General features: G+C 45.8%; 1 protein-coding gene across 1 annotated transcript; it reads right to left on the minus strand.

The window, feature by feature from the left end:
* Nucleotides 1-1,395: 1,395 nt before the first annotated feature.
* LOC141989663 (interferon-induced very large GTPase 1-like) lies at nucleotides 1,396-27,748 on the minus strand. The gene is made up of 4 exons (XM_074956597.1): nucleotides 27,466-27,748; nucleotides 12,631-12,758; nucleotides 7,384-7,468; nucleotides 1,396-6,158 (listed from the first exon to the last, which is right to left on the minus strand). The coding sequence occupies exons 1-4, from the start codon at nucleotides 27,746-27,748 to the stop codon at nucleotides 1,396-1,398; spliced, it is 5,259 nt and encodes a 1,752-aa protein (XP_074812698.1).

Here is a 27,748-nt window from a genome sequence, read left to right on the forward strand (position 1 = left end):
GGTCTAACATGATCCTGGATGCATAAGGTGCTGACGCCATGGGAGTTGAGGCGGGAACTTTGGGGAAGGCAGTGGGATGGGGGCGGGACAGGGGTGGGAAGAGGCAGGGCAGGGATGAGGCCTCAGGGAAGGGATGGAGTGGGGGCGGGGGGCAGAGGGGGGTTGGCGCCTATGCTGAGATGTAAAAACAAAGAAGTATCAAGGAGGATTAGGGAGATATTACTTCTGTATATGCCAATGGTGAGACCATTACTGGGACATTGTGTCCAGTTCTGGTGTCTATCGTTTAAAAAAAGTGTGTTGGAAAATTGGAGAGGTTTCAGAAAAGATCTGCAAGAATGATTCAAGGTTTGAAAAAACCTGCTTTATACCAAGAGACTTGGAGCTCAATGCATTTACTTAACAAAAGAGAAGGTTGATCATGATCTATAACTACTAAAGAAGAAAATAACAGATAGTAGAGGCCTCTTGAGTCTAGCAAACAAATGACAGGTTTCAGAGTAACAGCCGTGTTAGTCTGTATTCGCAAAAAGAAAAGGAGGACTTGTGGCACCTTAGAGACTAACCAATTTATTTGAGCATAATCTGATGAAGTGAGCTGTAGCTCACGAAAGCTTATGCTCAAATAAATTGGTTAGTCTCTAAGGTGCCACAAGTCCTCCTTTTCTTTTAGCAAACAAATGTAGAACAAGATCCAATGTCTGGAAATTGAAGTTAAATTGATTTTTAATTGAAAATAAAATTCAGCTTTTACAGTCAGAGTAACTGATCTGGAACAGTGCATTGGTAAATTCATCATTATTTGGGGTTTCCTTCTAAAATATCTGCTCTTCTTAGTTCAACCACAAATTACTTGGTTTGATAACGAGCTGCTTCTTACCAATTATGGATGAATAATTTCTTCCGCAGCAGGAATTATTGGACGGAATTCTCTGGCCAGGTGTTATGCTGAAAGCCAGACTAGCAGATGATTATTGTGGTTGCTGCTGGCCTCCCTTGAAATCTAATAATTTGTTAGGAAGAAATTTCTGTTGTTCCACAACTGTCCATTCAGGGTTCCTTGAATCTTCTTATGGAGTATCTGGTATTGCCCACTCTCGGAGACAGGATAGTAGACTAAATGGTCCACTCTGCTCTGGTCAAGTGTGGCAGTTCTTATGTTCCTAGCAGTAATTGTATAGCAGTCACTCTGTACATTGTATCATAAGTTGTCATGTGACATGAAAAATCAGAAACCTGTCAGCTCGACTTAGAAGCTGTGAAGTGAACATGAGGTTCTGAGACTTAAAAAATACAATACAGAATATTTTGTAATATGCCATTTTTTAAAATTAAGGAAAGTTTCAAATATTTAAACATATGTATATTCCATTTCAACAGGCTCTCACCATGTTTTTATTTCATGTTAAAGACTTCTTTTAGGCCTTCCTGTGCCCGAGTTTCAGTTATTTTTCCCCAGTCTCTTGGGAGATCTGCTGGGTTAGCATTATAACTGTTAGCTAACTGGTGATTGAACTTCTGAAAAATAAACTTCCAGTAATCAGAAGCCTCAATGCTGGGATCTGGCTGAATGCGCCAGTCTGGGTAATAGATGCGATAATCTTTGTAGGGATGACGTTTCCCTTTTGTGTCTGAATTTCGGAATGAGTTCTCAGAAACCACTTCAGATGAGCATATATCATAGACAAGTTTTTGTGTATCAAGATACCTGTAACCGCATAATCCTTGTGGCCGATGCACAGATGCAAAATGCTCCTTGTGGTCACTGCCTCCTGCTTCACAGGGGACTTTACAAAATGGACACTGCTTCCCACAGCCAAACACTTGCTTGAAGATCTCATCCTGGGGTTTTAATGACAGATTGGAGAGTTTGGCCTGAATATCCAAACCACCAAATTGGAGTAAGATTTCTTGTTCCAGATCCAGAAGAAAAGTTTGAATATTAGCACAAAACTGGCCTGTTTTTGCTGTGTTTTTAAACTGGATCCCAAGTAAGTTGTCCTTGGAAATGACTAGGTCCTGCTGCAGCGCTTCACAAAAGTTGTTTAAAAATGCTAAGACTGTGGTATTTTTTCCATTTTTGGAGCTTTCCAGAACTTCCCTCACTTTCTTTACTATTGTAGATAGAATCTTTTTCTCCAACTCTCCCAGACGCTTAGTCTCCCTGTAATGATCCATCATCCGTCTCTGAATCCAGGTTTTGACAAATTCTTCATAGTTTTTCATATATTTCACATAGTTATCAAAGTTCATCTCCTCCAGAAGCTTTTTCTGTACAGTGAACTGGAAAAAGGTCCGGCTGCCATATTCAATGGACTCTGCCTTGTTGAGAATGTCATCTACTATCTCTATTCCTAGCCTTTTGTTGATATAATCCACCAAGGCAGGTTTGAGACACTGATAACAGAAATCCCTGGCCCTTGTTTGGTTCTCATCTTTTTCCAAATACAGGTCAGTAAAGGTGGAGAAATACTGAGGTTTCAGCTTCTCTAGACGACACTGAGGATCATTTTGTTGGATAAAATCTTCATGCATCTTCTGAAATCTCCAAGCCGCCTCCCCCAAAATATGAATTTTCAGGTCAACTTCAAAGCAAGCAGTAGTGCCGAGTTTTTTAACATCCTCCTGTTGGAGCCTCTCATTGATCATGTTCAGCAGTTCCCTGCAATGGATTTCATCGTAGTCCACTTTGGAATTTACCTTTTCTTCCGAGTATCTTTTACCCTCTTCTATTAAGGATTTAGCAAGTTCTTCTGCGTGAACAGTTGTTTCACATTCCCCTGTGGACAAGAGTTGTTTCATAGTTTTGATCCATGCTGTATCTATGTACTTGTTTTTCATTCTGAAATTGTTAATTCCATGAAACAACAAACTACCTAAATCCTGTAGCTTCTGCCTGACGGCACTCCCTCGATTTGCCAGGTCCTTTCTCAACTGGGACTCCATCTCTCGATAAACTTCACGTTTCTGTAAGCTGCTGAACTTCAACTCTGACAGTGTTTCTCTCCACATGTTTTCAAATTCTGATTTCAGTTCCTCATGCTCTAGTTTATGTTTTTTATTCCTACATTCATCCAAGACCCTGTCAACTTTCCCTTCAATTATCTGCATGTATGAGGTCTGGATGTTTTCTGTCTTGTGCTGGCCTTTTCGAATTCGAATTGCTACCTCGCACTTGTGCTCGGAGTAGCTCTCAAGTTCGTTTTTGAGGCTGTTTGCACTCCTGATAAAATCTTCTCTGTACTTTTCTATCAGGTGCAGATTCGAAACTCCACTTTCAAAATAATCTTGTAAATTATCCAAAACTTTTTGTTTCTCGTGCTGCAGTTTTTCCTGTGCCTCATTTTTCAACATGGATAAGGCACTAGCCTGTAGTTTCTCTGATGTCTGATTCTGAATGACAGTTTCCTTTTCAGATACCCAGAGATGTATCTCTTTGCGGAAATGCCACTCCCACTCGGAATACTTCATAGACAGCTGGTTATAGGCTTCAGCTACAAGGCTGTTTCTGAAACTGAAGATGAAGTTCTCGTGTTTTACAGCATTCCACAGGCTCTCCACCCATTTGACAAACTGGGGAATGTCCTTAGGGGCTCTATTACGTGACTGTTTCTTTATAAAATCAAGCAGGTATTTCTTTAGCTCACACACCCTCTCACTGTATCCCATGTTCACTGGAGCCATGGGAGGGACTCCATGCCACAGCCCAGGGATGTACCAGTTGTGTTTCTCTGCATCATAGTCCATAATACATGAACATTTCACTTTTTTACATTGTTTTTCCATCCTAGCTGCAGCTTTGGTCATTTCATTCAGCTGCTCTAGGAGGTGCTTCCTGTCCCTCATGTTTTGTTCATGCGCAGACACATCACTGACATTCTGATGCACAAATTGGCAGTTGGCTTTTTGCCCTATTTCCTCCATTCTGAGAAAGGCATGGACCGCAATTTGCAGAATATCCTTCATTTCAGTGGCATTCTCCATGGCCATGTTAACGATGGTTATGTCACTTAACCCAATCACCAGTGTGGCCAGCTCATTGTCATGTTGATAACTATCCTCCAGCAGGGCCAGTTCAGGGGCTTTCAAGCCTTCTGTGTCTATCACCAGGATGAAGTCACAGCCCAGTTCCTGCTGAAAGTTCTCTGCCACTTTAATGAGCATCATGAAGGCTCCCCGCGTACATCGGCCACTGCTCACTGCAAACTGCAGGCCGAACATGGTGTTGAGGAGGGTGGATTTCCCAGTGCTCTGTACTCCCAGCACTGTCAGAACCACCATTCTGGACCTTCCCCCCAGCTTGGCATGGAACTCAGTCAGAACATCTGTCACCCAATGCAGTGGGATGTTGGATGAATCTCCATCTAACAGTTCCATAGGAAACCCTTCCAGCATCAGGTCAGCTGCTATGCCTGGGAGATGGATGAAATGTCTTTGGCATTCTGCCTTGTCTCCTTCTTTAACCATTGAGCATTCAGCTTCATAGAACTGCCCCAACTCATGCATGAAATGCTCAACCCCTAAGGAAGTGGTAGATATTAATTTATCCAGCATAGTTAGTGCTTGTGGGTCATCTCCTGCCATTTTACTTTTCCCTTTATATTGATCCCGTAGTTTAAAAAGATTATCTCGAGCAATGTGATCCAGGCTAAACTTCATCCATTTCAGGAAGTAATGTTTCTCCATTAAAGGCAATTGTTCTATTCCATTAATAAATTTAATCAATCCATCAGTAAGGTCACATTGATTCTGCTGTCTACGTAATTCCAACCGTTTCTCTCTCAGTTGACATTTATAGTCTTCAGTGGCAGTCTCCCCTTGCCTTCTCATTCTGCACAGTTCTTTTTCCACTTTAGCCAATTTTTCCCAGAGATCCCCCTGCAGTCTCAGCATTTCCCTCTTGTACTTTGCCACATCTTTTATTTCCACAGTGATTTCTCTCGCCCGCTTGCTTGCACTCTGGCATTCCTTACGGTCCTCATCTACCTGGATTCCTAGTTCACGTGCAGTCACAGCCATGGCTTCCAAATTCATTCTCTCGGGAGGTGAACTTGTTATGCTTTTTATTGTATATTTCAGTTTTTGAACAAATCCTGCATTATTTGTGGTGCTGTCTTTCTTCAGCAGTTGCGATTTGCTCAGATTCAGCACTGGAGCCAACTTATTAAGGAATCCCAATGTTTCCTTGGGATTTCCATTCTTGCAGTTGAGGATGAAGTAGTATTTAGTGGCTGATCCCTGCAGGGATGATAACAGCGTGTATTGTCTCTCACTGATGCTCTCAGTAACTATGAACACTGCTGAGGAGACCACTGTTAAAAAGCTGAACTGCAGCCAGTGAGATTCAATGTCTCCACGCAGATTTGTAGCTGCAACGGGTTCTGGGAAAAGATCTGAATTCTCCCTCCCAGCAGGGAAATACCAGGAAATCTCAACCAGCCCATCTGCGATTTCCCGAGGGACATTCCCAGAGTCCATGTCCCGATGGATAAAGAAATCGTGGTGCTGCTGGGAGGGGCTGAGAACCTCATTGAGGAGTTTGGACTTGGAGAAGCTGCAGTTCCCAATCCGCACAAAGGAAATGGTTGGCATTGCTGTGAGCACCAGGCTCTCCTCTCTGAACCCTCTGCTCTCTGCCAGGGAGTGCGGCCTCCACTTCCTCACAATGTCCCTCATGGCCCACAGCAGTAGGGTGCACTTGGGGGTGTTGATGGGAGGTAGCAGCAGAGGGAGGGCAAACTGGCACATGGACATTTTGGACAGGATCTCCTGCTGTAGGAAACTGTCGGAGCAAAGCAGAACGGCACAGAGAACATCGAGGGGATGTAGAGACTCTCTGATGTCAGTGTCACTAAAACTAAAAACATCTCCACCTGCAATCTGTGCCTCCTCACTGCCTCCTTCATCATCATATGCTCTATGCACAAGGCTTGTGTTTCTGGCTGTCCCATTCAGAGTCATTAGTTTCCTCAGGAAATGCCACGGTAAATCCCCTAACATCTGAGGAGTCCAGTTTTCTATACTTTCTGAGCCAATTTCCAGGACATGCTGCAGCCTGAGTTTTGTGCTTTGGTATTCCTGCAGGTTTAGCTGAGAAAGGAGTCCTTGAAAAGCTTTATTTTTCTCTGTAAAACAAAATGGAAATAGGATTCTCACGACTTTCGGAAGTTAGATATTCCCAGACAGAACATTTTTAGAGATGGAATTAATGATGTAAAATCTTAATAATTTAAAAGGAAAATTCCATTGGTGGCTAGTAATTAGGGGCTAATGGAGTTAAAGCTAATAAACTAATCCCCCTCTTCTATTTCTTTAACTAACCTTTACAGCAGGGGTTCTCCACCTTTTTCTTTCTGAGGCCCTCCTCAACATGCTATAAAAACACCACAGCCCACCTCTGCCACAATAACTGGTTTTCTGCATATAAAAGCTGGGGGCAGCATTAGGGGGTAGCAAGCAGGGCAATTGCCTGGGGCCCCCACACCACAGGGACCCCCACGAAGTTACATTGCTCAGGCTCCAGCTTCAGCCCCGGGTGGCAGGGCTCAGGGAGCTGGGCTTCAGCCCCATGCGGTGGGGCTTCAGCTTTCTGCCCTGGGCCCCAGCGAGTCTAATGCTGGCCCTGCTTGGAGGCCCCCCTGAAACCTGCTCAAGGCCCCCTAGGGGGCCCCAGACCCCTGGTTGAGAACCACTGCTTTACAGCATATACTGTTCTTTTCTCCCTTCTCTCCAGCAGCCATATGAGGGAACAGTGGGGGGTCGGGAAGGGGCGGAAGGAGAGTCTGGCAGTGCTCCCCCCACCTTCTTTACAGCATCACGGTAGAGGGCTGTCTCTGGAGGGAGGGGCTGGTGGGACTGGTGCCCTCATCCCTTATTGGTACATGCAGACTGGAGCTGGAGGTGTAATTTCAAGCTGGAATAGACATAGGCATGCTAGCTTTGTTTGATCTAGTGTGATAAAAATACAAGTGTAGCCACAGTGGCGGGGTCGTGGGATGCCCGCGTACAATCCCATCTGAGATCCTATGTACGTGCTCAGGAAGCTAGCCCACACCACCACAGCTAGCGTCTACCTTTAGTGTGCTCGCTTGATCAAAGCTAGCGCGGGTATGTCTGCCCAAGCTGGAAATTGCACTTCGAGCTCCAGTGTAGACAGGCCCTAAAAGAGCTCCTCTCTCCACTGAAAGTATAGAGCGTTGCTGAGGTCAGAACATGCATACACGCTGCCTTTTCAATCCTCTTGGCACAGAATCAGAGTAATCCTAGAGTGTGAGTGCAGGTACAGCCCCCGTGCAAAGCTCCATCCCACCTCAGGAGCAGCATGCAGGGCCCAAATCGCAGGAAGACGAGGGAGAGTGAATGAGCAATCGTCCAAGGTGTCACTTTCCTGGTAGGGACCTGTGACCAGGAAGCAGTAGGCCCATGACACAGTGAGGTGAGTGAGCAGTGAAAAGAGTGGCAGGGAGGCCTGTGACAGGGAGGTGGGGAGCAGGGCACATGGATTTCTCAGCTCTTTATTTTTCCCAGGTGGGAGTAGGGCGTGAGAAAGCCGAGTGGTAACTGTCTGCTCATTTTCACTAGGAGCAATGATAGGAGTTACAGCATTAGGAGCTACTGAGAGGAGCAAAATGTATTTATTGAAGGAGAGGAAAAGCCCCAAATTGATTAGTTGGTTAGGTGATTTTATTGGGACATCAATCCAATCAGGAAGCAAATGTGGGGACAGGGGTGCAAGGAGAAGGGGTAAAATTGTAGAGAGGTTCTCACATTGTTAACTGGGTTCTCTCTCAAGGCAGATGGGTCATTTGTGAGGCCAGAAATTAACTTGATTTGTATCTGTTTTTTTAGAGAAGGTGTTACATGGCATTATATTTTATTGTTGGATTCTGGTTTTTAGTTTGCTGGTCTTTGCACTCACTGTTACTCCTTGCTAGGTCTGAAACTTCAGAGTCATGTTAAGATGCAGTTAGTCAGAGGAGTGTCAGTGGAGAGCCTCAGCTCTGTAAGTATGCAGGGGATTTGTGTTCTGCAGTAGCAGAGTCTCCTTAATTGTGTATCTCTGATGGCCATCCAACTACAGACAGTGGGGGGGCTAAATCATAGACGATTAGGGTTGGAAGAGACCTCAGGAGGTCATCTAGTCCAACCCCCTGCTCAAAGCAGGACCAACCCCAATAGATGTGTATGTGTGTGGGGAATGGTAATTCACTGTTCAATGCATGTTATCCACAAAGGGACTTTAGGCGTTGCAACACTCAGCATTGCAACACATAATTTTTAAGCGCCCTGCTGCCCACTGGACTCCTCAGTCCCGAGCTAGGATCCCAGGCTCCCTATATAATGCATGGGGAGAGTAGACACCTAGAAATGGGATTCACAGAAGTCAGCATGCTGAGCCAGGAACCAAAATGAAATACTGATGAAAAGGGTGGGACCTAAGCCCTGCCCCTCAAAGGTAATTAGATACTTAACTCTGGGCCAGAGAGAGATGCCTATATCTGCTCAGGATTCTCAGCTGTAAACCCTCTCCTGAAGTTAGGCTCCTAAACTAGGTCATCCGCTGAGAGACCCCACCCCATTATAGCCAAAAGCCTGCTGGAGTGTGGGAGATCCAAGTTCAAGTCCCTCCTTGAAATCAGCCAGACTGGGTTTTTGAAAAGGGGCCTCCCACATCACAGGCGATTGCCCTATTGAGTATTCTGGGGGATGCATATTCCATCCAGCTCAAAAGATCACCAGTCTGGTTGCCCTGGGCTGTCTTTTGTGCAAGGCTTGAGCCAGCAGGCATGCTCTGAGAATGCTACCAGATCAGACTCCACAGGCTAGAAAGGTGGGGCAATGTCTAGCTGAGAATCCCCAGGCTTGGGGCTGCTGTCCCATCTGCAGCTCCTGCTGGGGCTCAGGGCTTCCACCCTGTGGCTCCTTCCAAGGCTCAGGACACCCATTTTTCAAATTGGCCAGGGCCTCTGGGCATGGGCCCCATGGGCCCATGTGTTAATCCTCTACTGACTGTGACTTGCAGCTAGGAGCCCCTGGCTGGCGCGCTCCCAGCAGCACTGGGGGGAATCGAACCCACCTCCACCTCTAGGAGTCTCCTCCAGCTGCAACAGTTCCGTGATACTTCACCCCAGCAAGGCTCAGGCCTTGTCTACCCTACTAAGTTTTGTCGCCAAAAACTGCCTTTTGGCGACAAAACAGTGAGAGCGTTCACACTGCAATGCGACTTTTGCTGGGAAAAACGTCTGGTTTCGGCAACAAAAAATGTCCACCCTAAGAGAGAGTTTTTTCTTTCCCCCTCCCTTTATTGTTGACAAAGAGCCAGCGTAGACACTGCTGTTTGTTTTGTGGACAGAACTGGCTTCCGCCAGTATCCCACAATGCCAGTTCTGATCGCTCTGTTCAGTGTTTTGATTTCTGCTGCCCTGCAGGCATGTGTCCCTCCCCTTTCAAAGCTCTGAGAAGTATCTGACAGCTGAGTGTGCTGCTCTCTTTGGGGAACAAAGAACAAATCATTGGAATGCTCCTGTTCTGCCCGGCACTAGGAACACAGCGGCAGGCAGACTGCTGTCACTGGTGGGGGGCAGTACTGGATTTATAATGGTGCCAAAGGCACCATGGCACTGGGCCCGTGCACAGCAGGGGCCCCCCCGGGCCCGGCACTCCACCTCCGCTACAGCCCAGCAGCCGCAGTGCTGGATCTCCTCTCCAGCCCCTTCCCCGGACGACCTGGACCCTGGACTTCTCCTCCCCCTGCTCCCGCCCATCGCTCCTCCTCTCAGCTGTCCGGCTGAGGGCTCCTTTCGTCTCCCCACCACATGCCTTGCCGCTCCTCCGGGTTGCCGGTGATGGACAGTCTGCCGCTTCAGGCTCCCCTGGGCTCAGGAACCCCAAAGCCAGGGGCTGTCAACCAACCGCCCGGAGTGGAGTGGAGGGGATGGAGTCCCTGCTTGCCGCTCAGCTGCTCTGCAGCAGAGGAAGGGTGGGGGGCTAGGACCAGGGAGAAAGTAGGTACCCGCTCTATGTGGGTAGGTGTGTGGGTGGGATCCTGTTTACCCCCTCCCCAGCTCTGCTGCGCTTGCGGTTTACCCCTGGTCCCTCCCTTGCTCCAGGGAGCAACCCTAGCTCCTGCCCCGCTGTGCTTTTGCCCCCCCACCCCTGCCTTGCTCCAGCTGGGGACCAATCCTCCCTGCCCATGCCCTGCTGTGCTCTTGCCCCTCGCCCAGAGGAGGATTTACCATAAAACACAGGGTGCCCTGGCACAGGAACCCCCCAACAACAGGGGGCCCCAGGGCTGGGCAGCTGCAGGGGCAGAAGCTTGATCCTGCTGGCTCCTGCTGCAGGCTTCACCCGCCCCCACTGGCAGCCAATCTCCCCCCTCCCCGAGCGCGCCACATCCCCTCTCCTCCCCCACCCTCCCAGCACTTCCCCTGCCTCCAAACAGCTGTTTGCCAGCGCTCAGGATGCTCCAGGAGGGAGGGGGAGGAGCAGGGCTGTAGCGCACTTGGGAGCAGGGACTTGGTGAAGGGGTGGAATCTGGGCAGGACGGAGCAGAGGTGGGGCCCTTGCACTCCCTCTACACATACGCCCCCAGCCCCACAACCCCAGCCCCAATTTATTCACCCCCTTCACACACACGGAGCCCCCTGCCACCCTCCCTGACTCCAGCACCCCTTCACACACCGCCCAGCCCCCACCGCCCTCCCTGACTCCCGCATCCCCTCACACACTGCCCAGCCCCCTGCCGCCCTCCCTGACTCCCGCACCCCCTCACACACTGCCCAGCCCCCTGCCCTCCCTGACTCCCGCACCCCCTCACACAACCCCAGCCCTGACTCCTGCACCTCCCCACATCCCACTCTCACCAAACAGGAGCTCCTTCACCCCCACCCCACATCCCCACCTGCACCCCTTGCACCAAACAGGAGCTGCCCCAAGTAAGCGCTCAACACCCCAACCCCCTGCCCCAGCTCTGAGCCTCCTCCCACATCCTAACTCCTGGACAGACCCTGCACCCCAACTTTTTTTACATTTTGTTTAATAAGCACTCTTATCCAAAGCACTTTACAATAGTTAGCTAATGGTACAAACAATATTTGGAAAGATCATTAAGTGATCCATTGAGACCCTCAGCAATTTTCAAGTGGTCTGTGGAAAAATAAGTTAGACTACAAAAACAATCAAGGTACCTCACTTTATTTTCATTTTCTTCCTATTTCTTATAGGAGGACAATGAAGAACAAAAGAATGAACAGCGGGGCCGGGCGGGGGGGGGAGATAAGAGAGAATGTTCTTTTTCTTGGCTGGGTCCCAAGGGGGGGGCCCAAAAATGAAGCTGAGCACAGGGCTCCACTAACTCTAAATCCGCCACTGTCCTGCCATATGAAAAAGCTATATAAGATGGGGAGTGACATCATAAGGGTTCTTCACTCCCCACCCAAGAAGAGTCTTGGAAACACGCAAGAACAAAGACTGAACTGGGGGAAGCGCAGGACCCAGGCTAAAGGGATTTCTAGCCTGTGAAGGAAACACCTGGGGGGTTCTAAGATGTAAAGCAAGTGCAGCTTGCCCCTTAAGAATCTTCAGCCTGCTTGTATCATCTCTTAGGGTGAGAATCTGCTAATTCATATCCAGTATATTTAGTATAAGAAGTTTAGTTTGTGTGTTTAGTTTATTTGCTAGGTAATCTGCTTTGATCTGTTTGCTATCCCTTATACTCACTTAAAATTTATCTTTTGTGGTTAATAAACTTGTTTTTGGTTTATCTAAACCAGGGAGTTGGAGTGGGTGTGTCAAGGTTCCTTCCCCATTCTGAACTCTAGGGTATAGATGTGGGGACCTGCATGAAAACCTCCTAAGCTTACTTTTACCAGCTTAGGTTAAAACTTCCCCAAGGTATAAACTATTTTACCCTTTTGCCCTTAGACTTCCACTGCCACCACCAAACTTTATCTGGGTTCCTGAGAAAAAGTAGTTTGGACACATCTTTCCCCCCAAAATCCTCCCAACCCTTGCACCCCACTTCCTGGGGAAGGTTTGGTAAAAATCCTCACCAATTTGCATAGGTGACCACAGACCCAAACCCTTGGATCTTAAGAACAATGAAAAAGCAATCAGGATCTTAAAAGAAGAATTTTAATGAAAGAAAAAGTAAAAAAATCACCTCTGTAAAATCAGGATGGTAAATACCTTACAGGGTAATCAGATTCAAAGCATAGAGAATCCCTCTAGGCAAAACCTTTAGTTACAAAAAGACACCAAAACAGGACTATACATGCCATTCAGCACAGCTTATTTACCAGCCATTTAAACAAAAGGAAATCTAACGCATTTCTAGCTAAATTACTAACAAGTTCTAAGACTCCATTCCTGTTCTGTTCCCAGCAAAAGCATTACACAGACAGACAGACCCTTTGTTCCTCCCCCCTCCAGCTTTGAAAGTATCTTGTCTCCTCATTGGTCATTTGGTCAGGTGCCAGTGAGGTTATCCTGGCTTCTTAACCCTATATAGGTGAAAGGGTTTTACCTCTGGCCAGGAGGGATTTTATAGCACTATAAACAGAAAGGTGGTTACCCTTCCCTTTATATTTATGACATCATGTCTTATTTCCACAGCCCATCCTCTCATCCTGCCTCTTTTCTCCATCCATTGGTGAGTGCTGCTGCTCCTCCCTTTTCCCTTCGCCATTCCCCTGGTGGCTCACCTTCTGTCCTCTCCTCCAGCTCTTCTCTGGTGTCTCCCTTAGAGCCCTGGGAAACAGCTAGGAGAAACAGGATGAAATTTAATGAAAGAAAAGATTAGGCTCAATATCCAGAAAAACTTCCTGACAGTGAGACCTATGAAGCCGTGGAATCATCTTCCTAGGGGGAAGGTTGGAGCCCCATCACCTGGGTCATAGAAAATTAGGACTGGATAAACACTTGGAGAACAGACAGTATGCAAAAATACTAGGCGTCTTCAAGTCTCCCTGCCAGAAAAATCCCCACCTGTTCCTGGCTGTTTTGGGTCTTAGTGATGCTTTCGTTTTGTTTCTCTGTTTGAAATGTTGCTAGATGCTAACCTCATCTTTGTAACAAATGCATTTGCTGCTGGTTAAATCTTCCCTTGGGCCTTGTCTCTACTAGGAAAATTAAAACCATAGATCAGCACCAATACAGGGCAACTGGTTTTAGCAATAGAGGGGGATGTTTTTTCAGTTTGCAGTCTGGTAGCAGGCAGTGTGTTGTGAGAGAAGCAGAGCCTTTGATGAAAGCTGAGCCCTGATTAGGGGGCCAGGCATCCCTGATTAGGGACCCTATAAAGGCAGCCAAGCAGCCAGCGGCACATGAGCAGCAACACAAAGCCAAAAAACAGAGCTGACAACAGGGAAGTTTGAGAGGGAGCTTGTAAGGGGAGTTTGCGGGAAGGGGTGTGTGTGTGTTGTTGTTGTTTTTGACAGGTGCTGAGGAGGGAAGGCTATGACAGCTACAGAAGCAGCCACGGTAGGGACCCAAGAAATGGACGAGACAATGAAGATGAGTGATGTGGAAGCTGCAGGATTTATATCATTCTGCGGAGGGCACCTGAAAGCTGCTTCCTTTTTATGCCTGCTAGATTTGATTGAAGAGCGGATCAGAGGTTTGGAGATGCTTTTAGAAGCCATGGTTGAGTTTCAAAGAGGATTTGAGCAGAGGATGGAAGGAAGGTGAGAGGAAGCTGAAGAGAAAAGTCAAGACTCAATGCAAGCTAAATTGAAGAGCTGTGAATGTAGGCTGCTAAATGAGGAGAGTGGCCAGTGGAAGCATGTGACTATGAAAACAAGGCAGAGGAAAAGACCAGCTAGCGAACAAGAAATAGAGCCGAGGAACAGGTTTGCTGAGCTGGATAAAGGGGAGAGGCAGGCAGTAACAGAAAATGGATGGGCAAGGAAGAAGAGAAGAGTAGCTAGTCACCCACAAGAAGAGGAGAAGAGTCAATGGAGGTAGCCAGAGTTCAGAGCCCCAGGAGGAGAGAGGAAGACTTGCCAAAGATTGCAAGTGAGAACAGAAGGCAGGGAGACTTGCAGCCAGAGGGATCACAAGGGGGAAGGCTGGAGAATTGAACCAACACCAGGAAGAGAGAGGTCTATGTGACCGGGAACGTCCTACTAAGAAGACAGGCCTGTCACCGGAGCTGATCCAGAGAACAGAAGGCTGTGCTGTCTGACAGGAGCTAAGATATGGGATGTGGACCTGAGGCTGAAGTGGATCCTAATCGGAACAGGAAAGAATCCATAAGAACGGCCATACTGGGCCAGACCAAAGGTCCATCTAGCCCAGTATCCTGTCTTCTGACAGTGGCCAGTGCCAGGTGCCCCAGATGGAATGAACAGACCAGGTAATCATCAAGTGATCCATCCCCTGTCGGTCATTCCCAGCTTCTGCCAAAGACAGCCTAGGGACACCCTCCCTGCCCATCCTGGCTAATAGCCATTGATGGACCTATCCTCCATGAATTTATCTAGTTCTTTTTTGAACCCTATTATGGTCTTGGCCTTCACAACATCCTCTGGCAAGGAGTTCCACAGGTTGACTGTGCAATGTGTGAAGAAATACTTCCTTTTCTTTGTTTTAAACCTTCTGCCTATTAATTTCATTTGGTGACCCCTAGTTCTTGTGTTATGAGAAGTAGTAAACAACACTTCCTTGTCTACTTTCTCTACACCAGTCCTGATTTTATAGACCTCAATCATATCTCCCCTTAGCCATCTCTTTTCCAAGCTGAAAAGTCCCAGTCTTATTAATCTCTCCACATAAGGAAGTTGTTCCATACCCCTAATAGTTTTTGTTGCCCTTTTCTGAACCTTTTCCAATTCCAATATAATCCACTGATTGTCCTCCACATGGGAAAAATTATGCTGCTAGATTCTCACTGGAACAATTTTCCCTATGACTGGAGAATTGCAAATATAGTACCTATATTTAAGAAAAGAGAAAAAAGTGATCCAGGCCTCTTATTTTAACCTCAGCTGTATGCAAGGTCTTAGAAGAAATTTTGAAAGAAAGAATAGTTAAAGACATAGAGGCAAACAGTAATTGGGATAAAATACAACATGGTTTGCAAAAGAAAGACTATGCCAGAAGATAACAGATTTTCTAGACAAAAGAAATGCAGTAGATCTAGTCTGCCTGAATTTCAGTTAGGCATTTGATACAGTTCCACATGGGAAGTTATTAGTTCAATTGGAAAAGATGGGGATTAATATGAAAATTGAAAGGTAGGTAAGGAACCAGTTAAAGGGGAGACTACAATGGATTGTACTGGAAGGTGAACTGTCAGGCTGCAGGGAATTTACTAGTGGAGTTGCTCAGGGATTGGTCTTGGGACCAATCTTATTTAACATTTTCATTAATGAACTTGGCACGAAAAGTAGGAGTGTGCTAATTAAATTTGCAGAAGACACACGGTTGGGAGGTATTGCCAATACGGAGGAGGACTGGAATATCATACAAGATCTGGATGACCTTGAAAACGGGAGTGATAGAAATGGGATGAAATCTAATAGTGAAAAGTGCAAGGTAATATACTTAGGGACTAACAACAAGAATTTTTGCTATAAGAAGGGGACATATCCGTTGAAAGTGACAGAGGAGGAGAAAGACTTGGGTGTATGGATTGATCACGGGATGACTATGAGCCACCAATATGATATGGCCTTGAAAAAGGCTAATGGAATCCTAAGATGCATAGAATCATAGGACTGGAAGGGACCTCGAGAGGTCGTCTAGTCCAGTCCCCTGCACTCACGGCAGGACTAAGTATTATCTAGACCAGGGGTTCTCAACCTTTTTCTTGCTGAGGCCCCCTTCAACATCCTATAAAAACACCAGGGCTCGGCGCAGGAGGCAGGGAGTGCAGGGCTCTGGGCTGGGGGACATCCTTGGGCATAGGCATATATTTACTTCTATTTCGGGGTGGCAAGGGCTGGCAGGGATCAAGCCAGCTCTGCACAGCAGGGTCCAGGGACAGCGTGCCCCCTCCACCCCCTGACTCACTTAGGAGGCCACCCAGCTGTCTGGGTAGTGGGGGGATGCAATAAAAAAAATATAACTCAAAGGGGGGACTCAGTTCAAAAAGTTTTAAAACATTTCAAGGTGCAGGCAGGGGAGTAGCTAGGGGCTGTGTGAAGTGAGGGAATAGCTCAGGGTGCAAGGAGGGGATAGCTAAAGGGCTGTGTATGGGAAGGGGGTAGCTCAGGGTGCAGGGAAGGGGTAGCTTTGGGCTGTGTGCAGGCAGGGGATCGCTCCGGGTGCAGGGAGGGGATAGCTAAGGGCTGTGTACAGGAAGGGGGTAGCTCAGGGTGCAGGGAAGGGGTAGCTATGGGCTGTGTAGTGGCAGGAGGGCTCCCAGTGCAACTCCCAGCTTCAGGGGGCAGGTGTTGGGGCTCCCAGCTTCAGCCCCCCTGGCTTGGGGTGTGGGTGAGGGCTGCTGGCTTCAGCCCTGCGCCGCTCCCGGCTTCAGCACTGGTGCTCGCTGTGCCAGGTTTCAGCCCCGGGGCTCTGCAGCCCCCTGAAAGGGCTCTGCAGCCCCTGGTTGAGAACACTGATCTAGACTATCCCTGGCAGGTGTTTGTCTAACCTGCTCTTTAAAATCTCCAAGGATGGAGATTCCACAACCTCCCTGGGCAATTTATTCCAGTGCCTAACCACCCTGACAGTTAGGAAGTTTTCCCCTAATGTCCAGCCTAAACCTCCCTTGCTGCAATTTAATCCCATTGCTCCTTGTCCTATCCTCAGAGGTTAAGGAGAACAATTTTTCTCCCTCCTCCTTGTAACAACCTTTTATGTACTTGAAAACTGTTGTCATGTCCCCTCTCAGTCTTCTCTTTTCCAGACTAAACAAACCCCTGTCTTCCCTCACAGGTCATGTTTTCTAGATCTTTAATCATTTTCATTGCTTTTTGGACTCTTTCTAATTTGTCCACATCTTTCCTGAAATCTTTGAGCATAAGTTCTTTGAAGGGGTCAACAAACATGTGGACATTTCTTTCCTGAAATGTGGCGCCCAGAACTGACCTTGCATCAGGCGAGATATTTCCAGTCGAGACAGGGAAGTGTTACTGCCATTATACAAGGCACTGGTGAGACCTCATCTGGAATACTGGGTGCAGTTCTGGCCTCCTGTGTTTAAGAAAGACAAATTCATATTGGAAGAGGCGCAGAGAAGGGCTACTGGGATGATCAGAGGACTGGAGAACCTACCTTAGGAGAGGAGTCTTAAGGAGCTTGGCTTGTTTAATCTAACAGAATGAAGGCTGAGGGGAGATATAACAGCTCTCTATAAATGAATCAGAGGGCTAAACACCAGGGAGGGAGAGGAGTTATTTTAAGTCAAGTCCTAACGTTGGCACAAGAACAAATGGATAGCCAGTTTATATCAATAAGTTTAGGCTTGAAATTAGATGAAGGTTTCTAACTATCAGAGGAGTGAAGTTCTGGAACAGTCTTCCAAGGAGAGTAGTGGGGGCAAAAAAACTAACCTTGTTCAAGATTGAACTTGATAAGTTTATGGAGGGGATAATAGGATGAGGTTGCCAACAATGGCATATGGTCAGCCACGACTGCTATTAGCAAATATCTCCAATGACTGGAGATGGGACACTAGATGGGAAGGGCTCTGTGTTATTATAGTGATTTGTTTCCCAGGTGTTTGGCTGCTGGATCTCACCCACATGCCCAGGGTCTAACTGACTGCCTTATTTGGGGCTGGGAAGGACTTCCTCCCCAGGTCAGATTGGGAGAGAAACTGGCCTTTTTTTTTTTTTTTTTGCTTCCTCCGCAGCTTGGAGTCACTTGCTGGTCTGAAGTCTTCAAATCAAGATTTGAGGATTTCAGTAACTCAGCCAGAGGTTCTGCGTCTATTACAGGAAGGGGTGGGTGTGGTTCTATGGCCCACAATGTGCAGGAGGTCAGACTAGATGATCATAATGGTCCCTTCGAGACTTAAAATTCTATGAGTCTATGTAGAATCAGGCATTTTTACCATTTTTTAATACTTTTGCTCTGTGTAGGATGCTTACAAGTAATCAGCCGATTAATGATGGGTAGAAGGAGCAGCAGTCAGTGAAAACTGATATATAAAATCATTTGGAGCCATCTAGGTCCTGTTCCAAAGAACGCAGCAGGGCTGCTGGTCAGTCAAAGATGTGCAGTTCTCAGGGTGTGTCTTCACAGCACAGTTAGTTTAAGTAATAACTTGCGTGTTACCCCAACTAGACTCTTGTCCACAAACAAGAATCTCTAGCTGTAGTTAAGTGTAGATTAAACTCAGGTTAGCTACCTTGTGCGTGTGTGTGCATGCCGCTGAAGCTCCAGCTAATAATCCAGTGTTATCTCTCAGCAGCACCTAATCCAATCGCTCTGCTACTCAAATCGTTCTGTGTTACTCCAGTGTTGTTTTGAAGTGTGGTTGCTCTCACTAGAGCTAGGCTAGCTCAAGTGCAGTAACTTGAGTATACGAAGTCTAGCTAACTCTTGCAGTGAAGATAAAGGCCACAAAGAACTCTGCCATCAGAGATGGACGGCTGAGAGATGTGCAAAAACCAGTACCCTCCAAATATCACAGGTGGCATGGAGGGGAAGGTTGCACCTGAGTAGCTCTGAGGAACATGGCTTCCACCTCCTGTGCTCCTCTGACAGCAGCACTGGCTGGCAAATCACAGATGGTTTGCCAGTTGAAAGAACAAATCTCACAAACCACACGTGGGTTGTCAGAGCTGGACTTGCAGCAGGAATGGTGAGGGTATTTGGGTGAGACTTGGGGAAGGGGATGCTTTAGAACTAGTCTCTATGTACTCTCTATGTCTCCATTTTTTTCCTGATTTTCAAATGTAAAGAGAATCATTCAAAACAGTTAAGGTTGATAAGGACAAACGCCACCCACATCAAAACCACAAAAGCAATGAAATATTGAGTAAAACCATACAAATGGATCACCAGCAAGTATTATCTGGACCACAGCTGGAGAACCACTGCAGCAGTGAATTTAAATGTTCAGACATAACATTTCATTCACAAGACATCTAGATAGACGTATGTGTAGTGCTGGGGAGGAGCCGGTGGTCATGGTACATATAGGTACCAATGACATAGGGAAGGATAGGAGAGAGGTCCTGAAGGCCAAATTTAGGCTGCTAGGTAAGAGATTGAAATCATAAGAATGGCCATACTGAGTAAGACCAAAGGTCCATGCAGCCCAGTATCCTGTCTACCGACAGTGGCCAATGCCAGGTGCCCCAGAGGGAGTGAACCTAACAGGTAATGATCAGTGATCTCTCTCCTGCCATCCATCTCCACCCTCTGACAGAGGGAGGCTTGGGACACCATTCCTTACCCATCCTGGCTAATAGCCATTAATGGACTTAACCTCCATGTGTTTATCCAGTTCTCTTTTAAACGCTGTTATAGTCCTAGCCTTCACAACCTCCTCAGGCAAGGAGTTCCACAGGTTGGCTGTGCACTGTGTGAAGAACTTCCTTTTATTTGTTTTAAACCTGCTGCCCATTAATTTCATTTGGTGGCCCCTGTGGGAACAAGTAAATAACTTCCCCTTATTCACTTTCTCCACACCACTCATGATTTTATAGACCTCTATCATATCCCCCCTTAGTCTCCTCTTTTCCAAGCTGAAAAGTCCTAGCCCCTTTAGTCTCTCCTCATAGGGGACCCATTCCAAACCCCTTATCATTTTAGTTGCCCTTCTCTGAACCTTTCCTAACGCCAGTTGTGGCAAAATACCTTGTTCACCTCAGCAGGCTCAGTCCTTTTTAGACTTGGAGACTTAGGTTTGGGGCAAGGCAAATCCTTATAGGTGGCACAGGGTCCTGCTACTCCTCTCCTCAGTCGGTCCCTTGTGCTTGTTTCCTTTCCCTTCTGGGGAGCGAGTGCAGCCTCCCTACTGGGAAGGTCTGGTGTCTTGCTGCAAACAGCCTACTGGCAACTTCCCTGTTCCCCTCACTCTCCCTCTCCTTCCACCCCGGGGAGGGTTTAAAAAGGTCCCAACTAGTTGGAGTCAGCTGAACCTAATTGGTTCCCTAGCAACCCCTTTTCCAGCTGAACCTTATTGCCCCCTGGTTAGCTCTCCTCAGTGGATAGGGAGGGGCCTTTTAATCCCCTGGGACTAATTACTACCCCGCCCTTTGGAGCGGTTTGTCCTGGGTTTACCACACAGTATATCTTTTTTGAGAGGAGGGGACCACATCTGTATGCAGTATTCAAGATGTGGGCATACCATGGATTTATGTAAGGTCAATAAGATAGTCTCCGTCTTATTCTCTATCCCTTTTTTAATGATTCCAAACATCCCGTTTGCTTTTTTGACTGCCGCTGCACACTGCATGGACATCTTCAGAGAACTATCCACGATGACTCCAAGATTTTTCTCCTGATTAGTTGTAGCTAAATTAGCCCCCATCATATTGTATGTATAGTTGGAGTTATTTTTTCCAATGTGCATTACTTTCCATTTATCCACATTACATTTCATTTGCCATTTTGTTGCCCAATCACTTAGTTTTGTGAGATCTTTTTGAAGTTCTTCACGGTCTGCTTTGGTCTTAACTATCTTGAGCAGTTTAGTCTCATCTGCAAACTTTGCCACCTCACTGTTTTTACCCCTTTCTCCAGATCATTTATGAATAAGTTGAATAGGATTGGTCCTAAGACTGACCCTTGGGGAACACCACTAGTTACCCCTCTCCATTCTGAAAATTTACTATTTATTCCTACACTTTGTTCCCGGTCTTTTAACCAGTTCTCAGTCCATGAAAGGATCTTCCCTCTTATCCAGTGACAACTTAAGAGCCTTTGGTGAGGGACCTTGTCAAAGGCTTTCTGGAAATCTAAGTACACTGCGTCCACTGGATCCCCCTTGTCCACATGTTTGTTGACCCCTTCAAAGAACTTATGCTCAAATAAATTGGCTAGTCTCTAAGGTGCCACAAGGACTCCTTTTCTTTTTGCAAATACAGACTAACACGGCTGCTACTCTGAAACCTGTCAAATAGATTAGTAAGACATGATCTCCCTTTACAGAAACCATGTTGACTTCTGCCCAACAATTTATGTTCTTCTAGGTGTCTGACAATTTTATTCTTTACTATTGTGTCAACTAATTTGCCCGGTACTGATGTTAGAGTTACTGGGTCTGTAATTGCCAGGATCACCTCTAGAGCCCTTTTTAAATATTGGTGTTACATTACCTGTCTTCCAGTCATTGGGTAGAGAAGCTGATTTAAAGGACAGGTTACAAACCATAGTTAATAGTTCCGTAATTTCACATTTGAGTTCTTTCAGAACACTTGGGTGAATACCATCTGGTCCCGGTGACTAGTTATTGTTCAGTTTATCAATTAATTCCAAAACCTCCTCTAGTTACACTTCAATCTGTGGCAATTCCTCAGATTTGTCACCTACAAAGGACGGCTCAGGTTTGGGAATCTCCCTAACATCCTCAGCCGTGAAGACTGAAGCAAAGAATTCATTTTGTTTCTCTGCAATGACTTTATCGTCCTTAAGTGTTCCTTTTGTATCTCGATAGTCCAGGGGCCCCACTGGTTTTTTAGCAGGCTTCCTGCTTCTGATGTACTTAAAAAACATTTTGTTATTAACTTTTGAGTTTTTGGCTAGCTGTTCTTCAAACTCCTTTTTGGCTTTTCTTATTACATTTTTACACTTAATTTGGCAGTGTTTATGCTCCTTTCTATTTACCTCACTAGGATTTGACTTCCACTTTTTAAAAGATGCCTTTTTATCTCTCACTGCTTCTTCTACATGGTTGTTAAGCTACGGTGGTTCTTTTACTGTGTTGTTTAATTGGGGGTATACATTTAAGTTGAGCCTCTATTATGGTGTCTTTGAAAGTGTCCATGCAGCTTGCAGGGATTTCACCCTAGTCACTGTGCCTTTTTATTTCTGTTTAACTAACCTCCTCATTTTTGCATAGTTCCCCTTTCTGAAATTAAATGCCACAGTGGTGGGCTGTTGAGCTGTTCTTCCCACCACAGGAATATTAAATGCTATTATATTATGGTCACTATTTCCAAGCGGTCCTGTTATAGTTACCACTTGGACCAGATCCTGCGCTCCACTCAGGACTAGATCGAGAGTTGCCTCTCCCCTTGTGGGTTCCTGTACCAGCTGCTCCAAGAAGCAGTCATTTAAAGTATCGAGAAATTGTGTCTCTGCATTTCATCCTGAGGTGACATGTACCCAGTCAACATGGGGATAATTGAAATCCCCCTCTATTATTGAGTTCTTTCTTTTGATAGCCTCTCTAATCTCCATTAGCATTTCATCATCACTATCACTGTCCTGGTCAGGTGGTAGATAATAGATCCCTACTGTTATATTCTTATTAGAGCCTGGAATTACTATCCGTAGAGATTCTATTGAACATGTGGATTAATCTAAGATTTTTATTTCATTTAATTCTACATTTTCTTTTATGTATAGTGCCACTCCCCCCCATCCCCCCGCATGACCTGTTCTGTCCTCCCGATATATTTTGTACCCCGGAATGATTGTGTCCCATTGATTGTCCTCACTCCACCAGGTTTCTGTGATGCCTATTATACCAATATTCTCCTTTAACACGAGGCACTCTGGTTCACCCATCTTATTATTTAGACTTCTAGCATTTGTGTACAAGCACTTTAAACATTTGTCACTGTTTATTTGTCTGACCTTTCCTGATGTGTCAGATCCTTTTTTATGTGAATGTTTCTCGTCTGAACTGGCCCATACTTTATCCTCTTCCATCCTCTTCTCCTGACTAAAACCTAGAGAATGTCTCTCAATAGACTCTCCTCGAAGAGAACTCTCTGTCTGATCCACGTGTGCCTCTGCAGCCATCAGCTTCCCCCCCCCCCACCACCATCTCTTTGTTTAAAAACTGCTCTGCAACTTTTTTAATGTGAAGTGCCAGCAGCCTGGATCCACTCTGGTTTAGGTGGAGCCCACCCTTCCTGTATAGGCTCCCCTTAGCCCAAAAGTTTCCCCAGTTCCTAATAAATCTAAACCCCTCCTCTCTACACCATCGTCTCATCCACGCATTGAGACCCTGCAGCTCTGCCTGCCTACCTGGCCCTGAGCATGGAACAAGCAGCATTTCGGAGAATGCCACCATAGAGGTCCTGGATTTCAGTCTCTTTCCTAGCAGCCTAAATTTGGCCTCCAGGACATCTCTCCTACCCTTCCCTATGTCATTGGTACCTACATGTACCACGACCACCGGCTCCTCCCCAGCACTACACATAAGTCTATCTAGATGCCTCGAGAGATCCGCAACCTTCGCACCAGGCAGGCAAGTCACCATACGGTTCTCCCGGTCATCGCAAACCCAGCTATCTATGTTTCTAATGATCAAATCTCCCATTACTAACACCTGCCTTTTCCTAATGACTGCAGTTCCCTCCCCTGGAGAGGTAACCTCAGTGCAAGAGGCTACCCCAACATCATCTGGAAGGAGGGTCCCAACTATGGGAAGGTTTCCCTCTGTTCCCGTTGACTGCTCTCCTTCTCTGGGCCTTCCATCCTCCTTAACAGCGCTGGGGCTGTCTGACCGGAGGTGGGACAAATCTACAGTGTCCTTGAAAGCCTCCTCAACAGACCTCTCTGCCTCCCTTAGCTCCTCCAGTTCTGTCACCCTGGCCTCCAAAGCCCGTACGCGGTCTCTGAGGGCCAGAAGCTCCTTGCACCAAATGCACACATATGCCACCCACCCACAGGGCAGGTAATCATACATGCTTCACTGAGTGCAATAAACTGGATAGCCCCCAATCTGGTGCTGGGCTTCTGCCTGCAGTCTCTCCTACAGCTACCTAGGTTAATGATAGGGTTTTTGTTTAAAACAAGAAGTTTTGATTAAAGTTTAGTTTAAAGGTTTTAAAGAATGGCAAGTGTACCTCGCCCCCTTCCCACTCCCCTTCCAAACTCCCTCTCGAAACTCCCTGTTAGCAGTCCCTGTTTGCAAAGCTCAAGTCCAGGACCTCCATGTTAGCATTCTCTGAGACGCTTCCAGTTCCATGCGCAGGGCCAGTTAGATAGGCAGAGCTGCAAGGTCTCAATGTGTGGATGAGACAATGGTGTAGGGAGGAGGGGTTTAGATTTATTAGGAACTGGGGAAACTTTTGGGAAAGGGGGAACCTGTAGAGGAAGGATGGGCTCCACCTAAACCAAAATGGAACCAGATTGCTGGCACTTAAATTTAAAAAGGTCATGGAGCAGTTTTTAAACTCAGGGCTGGTGGAAGGCCGACAAGTGTGGAGGAGCATGTGGTTCGGACATCCCTTAGGGGAGGATCTATTAATAGAGAAGATCTATTAATTAAGACTCTCTATGTCCTCTTAAGGACGAGAGGATGGAAAATGATAAAATACAGGCAGGATCTGATCAGAAACAGTCAAATGAAAGAGTCCCATTCAATTATATTGTGTAATGGCTGACAGCTCAAAGGAGACAAGTTTTTAAAGTGCTTATATACCAGTGCTAGAAGTCTAAATAATAAAATGGGTGAATAAGGATATTAATATAATAGGCATCACAGAAACTTGGTGGAATGAGGATAATCAATGGGATACAGTAACACCAGGGTACAAAATATTTTGGAAGGAGTGGCACTATATGTGAAAGAAAGAGTAGAATCAAATGAAGTAAAACCCATAAATGAATCAAACTGTGCCATAGAATCTCTATGGATAGAAATTCCATGCTCTCATAATAAGAATATAGTGGTAGGTATATAGCGGTAATATATTACCGACCACCTGACCAGGATGGTGATAGTGACTGTGAAATGCTCAGGGAGATTAGAGAGGCTATTACAATAAAAAACTCAATAATAATGGGGGATTTCAATTATCCCTATATTGACTGGGTACATGTCGCCTCAGGACGGGATGCAGAGATAAAGTTTCTTGACACCTTAAATGACTGCTTCTTGGAGCAGCTGGTCCTGGAACCCACAAGAGGAGAGGCAATTCTTGATTTAGTCCTAAGTGGAGCACAGGATCTGGTCCAAGAGGTGAATATAGCTGGACCGCTTGGTAATAGTGACCACAATATAATTAAATTTAATATCCCTGTGGCAGAAAAAACACCACAGCAGCCCAACAGCGTAGTATTTAATTTCAGAAAGGGGAACTACACAAAAATGAAGAAGTTAGTTAAACAGAAATTAAAGGGTACCGTGCCAAAAGTGAAATCTCTGCAAGCTGCATGGAAACCTTTTAAAGACATCATCGTAGAGGTTCAACTTGAATGTATACCCCAAATTAAAAAACATAGTAAGAGAACCAAAAAAGAGCCACCTTGGCTAAACCACAAAGTAAAAGAAGCAGTGAGAGGCAAAAAGGCATCCTTTAAAAAATGGAAGTTAAATCCTAGTGAGGAAAATGGAGAGAAGCATAAACACTGGCAAATGAAGGGTAAAAATACAATTAGGGAGGCCAAAAAAGAATTTGAGGAACAGTTAGCCAACCAGTGGGGCCACTGGACGATCGAGATGCTAAAGGAGCACTGAAGGACGATAAGGCCATTGCGGAGAAACTAAATGAATTCTTTGCATTGGTCTTCATGGCTGAGGATGTGAGGGAGATTCCCGAACCTGAGCCATTCTTTTTAGGTGACAGATCTGAGGAACTGTCCCAGATTGAGGTATCATTAGAGGAGGTTTTGGAACCAATTGATAAATTAAACAGCAATAAGTCACCGGGACCAGATGGTATTCACCCAAGAGTTCTGAAGGAACTCAAATGTGAAATTTAAGAACTACTAACTGTAGTCTGTAACCTATCATTTAAATCAGCTTCTGTATCAGATGACTGGAGGATAGCTAATGTGATGCCAATTTTTAAAAAGGGTTCCAGAGGTGATCCCTGCCATTGCAGGCCTGTAAGCCTGAGTTCAGTACCGGGTAAACTGGTTGAAACTATAATAAAGAAAAATACTGTCAGATATATAGATGAACATAATTTGTTGGGGAAGAGTCAACATGGTTTTAGTAAAGGGAAATCATGCCTCACCAATCTACTAGAATTCTTTGAGGGGGGGTCAACAATCATGTGGGCAAAGGGGATCCAATGGATATTGTGTACTTAGATTTTCGGAAAGCCTTTGACAAGGTCACTCATCAAAGGCTCTTAAGCAAAGTAAGCTGCCACAGGATAAAAGGGAAGGTGCTCTCATGGATTGGTAACTGGTTAAAAGATAGGAAACAAAAGGTAGGTATAAATGGTCAGTTTTCAGAATGGAAAGAGGTAAATAGTGGTGTCCCGCAGGGGCCTGTACTATTCAACATATTCATAAATGATCTGGAAAAAGGGATAAACAGTGAGGTGGCAAAATTTGCAAATGATACAAAATTACTAAGGATAGTCAAGACCCAGGCAGACTGCGAAGCGCTACAAAAGGATCTCTCAAAACTGGGTGACTGGGTAACAAAATGGTAGATGACGTTTAATATTGATAAACGCAAAGTAATGCACATTGGAAAGCATAATCCCAACTACACCTATAAAATGATGGGTTCTAAATTAGCTGTTACCACTCAAGGAAGAGATCTTGGAGTCACTGTGGATAGTTCTCTGAAAACATCCACTCAATGTGCAGCGGCAGTCAAAAAAGCAAACAGAATGTTGGGAATCATTAAGAAAGGGACAGATAACAGGACAGAAATATCATGTTGCCTCTATATAAATCCATGGTACACCCACATCTTGAATACTGCGTGCAGATGTGGTCGCCCCATCTCAAAAATATATATTAGAATTGGAAAAGATTCAGAAAAGGGCAACAAAAATGATTAGGGGTATGGAACAGCTTCCCTATGAGGAGAGCTTAAGACTGGGACTTTTCAGCTTGGAAAAGAGATGGCTAAGGGGAGATATGATTGAGGCCTATAAAATCAGGACTGGTGTAGAGAAAGTAGACAAGGAAGTGTTGTTTACTACTTCTCATAACACAAGAACTAGGGGTCACCAAATGAAATGAATAGGCAGCAGGTTTAAAACAAATAAAAGGAAGTATTTCTTCACACAACGCACAGTCAACCTGTGGAACTCCTTGCCAGAGGATGTTGTGAAGGCCAAGACCATAACAGGTTCAAAAAAGAACTAGATAAATTCATGGGAGGATAGGTCCATCAATGGCGATTAGCCAGGATGGCAGGGATGGTGTCCCTAGCCTCTGTTTGCCAGAGGCTGGGAATGAATGACAGGGGATGGATCACTTGATGATTACTTGTTCTGTTCATTCCCTCTGGGGCACCTGGCACTGGCCACTGTCAGTAGACAGGATCTTTGGTCTGACCCAGTATGGCCATTCTTATGTTCATTCATGTACGTATATAATGCAAAATTTTGTTATAGTTGGGAAATATGCTGTCTCTCTCTCAGTGTTATGGCTATTACCTTTTTTTTAATGAAAAATAGAATAGAAAGAGATTCGACCTACCATGGCCAGAAGGTTGTAAATTCTGATTGGTGCCAGGAAAGAGGATTTCTAAACACTCCAGAAATTGCTGGCAGGTTGACTCCCCTTTTTTCTGTATGTGAATTAACAACTTCCTGATTTTGATCACGATGTCCTCTTTTTGATTGAAGCTGTTGTACTCCTCCTCTGTGATGATGGACAGGGCAAGTAACTCATCCAAGATGTTATCAGGGTCTCTTTGAATAAGTTGTATCAGCTCTTTGCGTTTGGTGCATAGAATCCTGTATTTGTCACCAGTGGCCAT

Source organism: Natator depressus, chromosome 6 (genome assembly GCF_965152275.1).
Source record: "Natator depressus isolate rNatDep1 chromosome 6, rNatDep2.hap1, whole genome shotgun sequence".
Classification (NCBI taxonomy): Eukaryota; Metazoa; Chordata; order Testudines; family Cheloniidae; genus Natator; species Natator depressus.